The sequence below is a fragment of the Cucurbita moschata genome, unplaced genomic scaffold (assembly GCF_002738365.1).
Source record: "Cucurbita moschata cultivar Rifu unplaced genomic scaffold, Cmos_1.0 Cmo_Scf00024, whole genome shotgun sequence".
NCBI lineage: Eukaryota > Viridiplantae > Streptophyta > Magnoliopsida > Cucurbitales > Cucurbitaceae > Cucurbita > Cucurbita moschata.
In genome coordinates, this window is record NW_019268540.1 from 3,652,841 (window position 1) to 3,658,840 (window position 6,000).

The window sequence follows — 6,000 nt, forward strand, 5'->3', positions numbered from 1 at the left end:
GTGTTTTTGTTAGTGTTCGTGTAAATAAAACGTACACGGGAGAGTAGACTTCAGAAGAAAGTTGATAATTCATACCAAAATTTCAACTCAGTTCCAGTTTCGTTGTTGATGTGGTATCAAACTCAAACTGAGAAACAAAAAGAGATATCGAAAGGACGAGGTATTTATACTTAGGGTTACGTCTATAATTTTTACTTTTTCTTTCTAGACTCTTTATAAAGTAATGATAATGCACGGTTGACTTGTGTATGTTGTTTGGAATTTCCGTGCTCCAAGTTGACCCTTTCACCACCAATTCATTATAAAGAGTCCACTCCAGAACCTCAATTTTCAATGCTACTTTCTACTCGTTCATTCACCATATTGGTAGGAGAGGAGAACGAAATACCCTTTATAAGAGTGTAGAAGCCTTTCCCTAGGAGATACGTTTTAAAGCTTTGAAGGAAAATCCGAAAGAGAGAGCTCAAAGAAGATAATATCTATTAGCAGTGGGGTTGGGCCTTTACAAATGATATCAGAGCTCGCACCGCACATAGTCTACCAAGTTGAGAGATTTGAATATTTTAACTTCTTTTTTAGCTCAATAACACGTCAAGTTGGGAGATTTAAATATTCTAATGTCTTAATTATTGAAGGATTATCGACAACTTGCAAGAATGTCAGAGAACCGAACCAAATGTTATCCACCAACATAATAACTTAATTAGCTGATTGACTTTGTAAGGAACCTTTTTCTTTTTCCTCTGCTTTTTTTCCTTTTTTTCATTTGGTTGAAGAAGCTTCATTGCAAGATCATTCCCATTCCATCAATCAATGAGTCAACGACACTCTGAAAAGCAATACTTTTTCAACCTTTGAAAATTCCCACTACCCAATAAAACCCCCCCATTCTTTCCTTCTCCATTCACTCTGTTTTTCATAATTTCTTCCTCCAATAATGGCCGCCACCGCCACCGCCGCCACCGTGCATTCCTCCACCACGACCTTCGTCGAAGCCGACCCATCATCATTCCGAGCAATAGTTCAGAAGCTAACCGGAGCACCTAACGCCCCATCAGCGTCGTTTCGTCTGCAGGAGCGGCGGCGGAGTAGCAAGAAGCTGGAGCTGGAGCTGAACGGCGGCGATGGTTTGACAGGGATCGGAATTGGAATCGAAATGGTATCGCCGGTGTCGACTTTGGATTTTGTAGCACGTGGGAATCCTTGTGAAGAGGAAGAGAAGGCCATCGCCGGAAAAGGGTTTTATTTGCACCCAAGTCCAATAAGCCCTCCCGGAGGATCCCAGCCGCCTCGGCTTTTGCCCCTGTTTCCTCTTTCTTCTCCAAGGGACTGTAATTTCAGAAACCATTCTGTTTCTTCTTAATTTTATACTTATAATTATTTTGCCTCTCCCTCTCTCTCTTAAATTACATGAATTAAATTACTTTATGAAAAAAAAAAAAAATTTGAGCTACCGAAATTGTTGCTTGTCTAGTGACTCATCCAGAATCATTATCATTTTGTATTTGTCTGATAAATTTTGTCCAAACAGTATATGGTGTGAGAGATACACTTGTAAACACTCTGATTAGAGTGGTTGACTACCACATGTATATCTGCATAAATTTCTTAACCACATAAATCTAATGTCTGTTTTTATGAGTATGTAAGTGTGATCGATCTTTCTTCCGCTTCCAGTACAACAATTAGTTTTTTTTTGTTGTAGCATTTGGGTACGACAGGTCAAGTAGATGCTCTCCCAAAAAAGATGAACCATAAATTATATATATGTCACCTTATTGAGTGCAACATTGGCTACAAACTCTCTTTTGCACAAAATGATTTATGCATAGAAAGAGTTGAGGTGCGGTGAACGTAGATCTACACGTGACCTTCAGATTTTCAGTCTAACGCTCTTGCAATTGAGCTATCCCCGCCATTTACAATTTTAAATGAAAAGTGTAATGACCCGCCCTAAGATTCTCTGGAAACCCTATCATGAGTAATATATGATAATAGTGTTGTTGATAAACGTATTTGATTCAAGAATTTCATCAAGGTGATGTGCATATTTTACGTCACTATGCCTATGGGTACACCAACTCGTATAGCTCTCCTTTGCATAAATAATTTTCCCGAGGTGTGTTATAATGGGTATAAAATTTTGATATGATTTTTTTTTTAATTTTTTAAGATGAAGAATATTTTTTTGTTAATTTGAAAAAAAAATAGTATTAATTAGTTTTATTTGTTATTTTTATAAATATTGGATTTTTAACTGTACCAAAATTATTATTTAATTAATTTTAAGATTTATTTAGATTATGTAGATTAAAATTCAATATTTAAAACATATATACACTAACGTGGAATAAAACAAAAATTACAAGATAAAAATATTAGCCTAATTATTATGAAAGAGTGAAATAAGAACAAGCGCCAAGCAAAGTGAAAACCCGCATTGTCAGTGGCTTTGGCGCGAATTTTGCAATGCTCCTTCTCGTCAAGCTCGCGTCTGGATTCCATTACCAGAGAAGTTACCGAGCACCATAGCTTTTGCTTCAAGGTACGTTCTCTTCTCTCCCGTTCTTAAACTTCATGTCTGGTTTCCAAGAAACTAATCTACTGAAACGAAACACGATGCTAATCGATCACTTTCTGATCTATGGTGCGTTTTGAACCGATAGACTTCGATTATCCTATGTTTTATCTCCCATATGTGTTTATCATTCCGTTTTCGTTGCTATGTTCATATCTATATTAAAATTTTGGGGAAATAGTATTTGGTTGATCTTTTTCTAAGCTTAAGAAGTTTTCATTCTCTTTTCGGGAATCGTATCGCTTCCGTTAATTTTTCCAGTTAGGTTAGAAAGACGTAGTAGTAGATTGAGTAATGAAGTTTAAGGCATATCTTACGGATTATGCGGTAAATCTCCTGGAGAAGAGGTTTCTACTAGCCCTAGACAAGATGTGCAAGATATGCAATCTCTATTTGACCGTAGATTAGGTCATCTTCTTGCATAACCTCCTTAGTGGCGGTGGAATTCAATCAACTGCTCAGTTTTGTAAAGAATCTCTGTTTGATGACCACAGAATCTCCAGCAAGAATGATGAGCGAATTCTGTTTGGTAATGGTCCAGCAGCAAATCGCCTCCAAATTATGTTAGTGAAGAAGTTTCCTCTGAATTGCGCCCAACCAATCCCTTTCCTTGCATTTGAGATTAAACGTTAAAAGTCTTCCGTAATTCTGGATGTACCAATCTTAAAGCCCATGTCAAGAGATCAAGCCCTTGAACTTCGAACTGCTCTAGATATGTCACAGGATTCGCCTCGGAAGCTTGTGCAGGTTCCTAATCTTAAGCAGTTGTACAACTTTGTGAATTGAATGAGGAATGTTGGGATTTTCTGAATGTCACCATAAGCAAGTATGGAGATTTGCACATGCAGATTTCCACAACATTGATCACTCCTTGTGCTGAATATCGGAAACTATTCGTCATAGGGGAACTAGCAAATGCTCCAGCTAAAGATCAAAATCTAAGTGCTCAGACTAGATCGACCAGGGCAGTATTGCGGGGAGACGTTCAATCTGTACAGGTGAGAGTGAGGCACTTTGCCAAGAGCCTTCATTATTACCTGGCCAAGCCAAATTGCACTTTCTATGGCATTGCTCCTCAGGGCGCCTGCTTGACAGTATTATTTCAGTTCTTCATTCCTGGATCTCTGACAGACTGATAAAGCAATCAGTCTACATTGCCGACTTCCCTTTCTTGACCCTGGTGCATGTTGAATTTAGATGGCCTTCTCATGCAGCCTATGATTTCAAGAGCAAATTTCAAATGGAATTTGGCCGAAGTGTACTGGTCACTTGACGATCTATGTTAGTATCGAATTAATACATCTTAAAGTTTCTGTAATCAGGCGGAAATATTTGTGTTTTTCTTCGAACATATACAGATTCTTATATCATTTCCTCATGGATTGAAGAATTTAGAGCCTCAGTAAACAACCAGAAAGAGATTAGAAAGGGAGAGGGGAGGTTATTGATTTAAGAAATGAAGACCATCAATAGTATTCTTTACACAAACATAAACCATATGTGAAATGGTGGAATATGGTTCTGTCCCTTAACGGTTACTCCTCTGTCATACAACTTTGCCATATTGTGACAATCCATGCACATCTCACTGTGTTGAAAGACTGAATTCTCTTTATCTCTGCTTTGTCAAGGAACACATTTATTCTCTACTATGTCAAGGAACACATTTATTCTCTACTATGTCAAGGAACACATCTGAGACATCAGGTGAATACTAATATGATGTGTGTTAATGGGTTTAGAGATACTTAAAAAAGGACATGGAAATTCTTATATGATGTGTGTTAATGGGTTTAGGGATATACATGAAAAAGATGAACCATAAAAAAGTGTATAGACATGTGCGGTATACATGAAAAAGATGAACCATAAAAAAGTGTATAGACATGTGCGGTGAACGTGGATCAAACATGTGACCCTTCAGATCTTCAGTCTCCCAACTGAAATATGTGCAGATGGTTCATGAATATAAAGTGTATACACATCTACGGTGAATGTGGATCGAACACGTGATCTTCAGTCGGACACTCTCCCAACTGAGCTATCCCCGCAACTAGTAAATCTCTTGTGTAGAAATGAGTTAAGTTATGTATGTGACCTTTGCAGGTACACAACGACTTTAACTCTCTTTTGCAGATGGTTCATGGATATAGAGTGTATAGACATGTGCAGTGAACATGGATCGAACACGTGAACTTCAGATCTTCAATTTGATGCTCTCCCAACTGAACCATCCCCGCAACCAGTAACTCTCATGTGTAGAAATGAATTGACGTGGAAATTCTAATATGACTGTGTTTATGGGTTTAGGGATATACATGAAAAAGAAGAACCATAAGTTATGTATGTGACCTTTGCAAGTACACAACAAAAGAATTTACCTCTCTTTTGCAGATGGTTCATGGATATAGAAGTGTATAGACATGTGCGGTGAACGTGGATCGAACACGTGACCTTCAGATCTTCAGTCTGACGCTCTCCCAACTGAGCTATCCCCGCAATTGGTAACTCTCATGTGTAGAAATGAGTTGACGTGGAAATTCTAATATGACGTGTGTTAATGGGTTTAGGGATATACTTGAAAAAGATGAACCTTAAGTTATGTATGTGACCTTTGCAGGTACACAACAAAAGACTTTAACTCTCTTTTGCAGATGGTTCATGGATATAGAGTGTATAGACATGTGCAATGAACGTGGATCGAACACATAACCTTCAGTCTGACGCTCTCCCAATTGAGCTATTCCCGCAACTTGTAAGTCTAAATGAGTTAAGTTATGTATGTGACCTTTGCAGGTACACAATATAGAGTGTATAGACATGTGCGATGAACGTGGATCAAACACGTGACCTTCAGATCTTTAGTCTGACGCTCTCCCAACTGAGCTAACCCCGCAACAGGTAACTCTCTTGTGTAGAAATGACTTGAAGTGGAAATGCTAATATAATGTGTGGCATTTAGGGATATACATGAAAAAGATGAACATGTGACCTTTGCAGGTACACAAAAAATGAGTTAAGGTTATGTATGTGACCTTTGCAAAGTACACACACAACGACTTTGACTCTCTTTTGTCAGATGGTTCATGGATATAGAGTGTATAGACATGTGCGGTGAATGTGGATCGAACACGTGACCTTACGATCTTCAGTCTGACGCTCTCCCAACTGAGCTATCCCCGCAACGGGTAACTCTCATGTGTAGAAATGAGTTGACGTGGAAATTCTAATATGACGTGTGTTAATGGGTTTAGGGATATACATGAAAAAGAAGAACCATAAGTGATGTATGTGACCTTTGCAGGTACACAACAAAAGACTTTAACTCTCTCTTTTACAGATGGTTCATGAATATAGAGTGTATAGACATGTGCAATGAACGTGGATCGAACACGTAACCTTCAGAACTTCAGCCTGACGCT

The 6,000-nt window shown here is 38.3% G+C and overlaps 1 protein-coding gene, 1 long non-coding RNA gene, 4 other non-coding genes and 1 pseudogene across 14 annotated transcripts in view; 3 read left to right on the forward strand and 4 right to left on the reverse strand.

Annotated features, from left to right (window-relative positions):
• Positions 1–734: 734 nt before the first annotated feature.
• On the forward strand, positions 735–1,399 carry LOC111460985 (VQ motif-containing protein 11-like). Its single transcript, XM_023104392.1, has one exon. The coding sequence runs from the start codon at positions 938–940 to the stop codon at positions 1,361–1,363; it is 426 nt and encodes a 141-aa protein (XP_022960160.1). The 5' UTR covers positions 735–937; the 3' UTR covers positions 1,364–1,399.
• Positions 1,400–2,421: 1,022 nt separating this feature from the next.
• Positions 2,422–6,000, forward strand: part of LOC111460599 — a 6,161-nt gene continuing 2,582 nt past the window's right edge. For 7 of the 9 annotated variants that reach the window (XR_002713431.1, XR_002713429.1, XR_002713428.1 and 4 more), the window contains exons 1-2: positions 2,422–2,545; positions 4,973–5,333. This is a non-coding gene — a long non-coding RNA (uncharacterized LOC111460599). The other 2 variants (XR_002713435.1, XR_002713436.1) reach the window with 2 other exon arrangements.
• Positions 2,559–3,946, forward strand: LOC111460598 (annotated as a pseudogene).
• On the reverse strand, positions 5,005–5,077 carry TRNAF-GAA. The gene has a single exon. It is a non-coding gene; the product is annotated as a tRNA-Phe (tRNA).
• Positions 5,402–5,474, reverse strand: TRNAF-AAA. Its single transcript has one exon. It is a non-coding gene; the product is annotated as a tRNA-Phe (tRNA).
• TRNAF-GAA lies at positions 5,689–5,761 on the reverse strand. Its single transcript has one exon. It is a non-coding gene; the product is annotated as a tRNA-Phe (tRNA).
• TRNAF-GAA overlaps positions 5,950–6,000 on the reverse strand; it is a 73-nt gene continuing 22 nt past the window's right edge. The window contains exon 1 of the tRNA in view: positions 5,950–6,000. This exon is cut by the window's right edge and continues 22 nt beyond it. This is a non-coding gene — a tRNA (tRNA-Phe).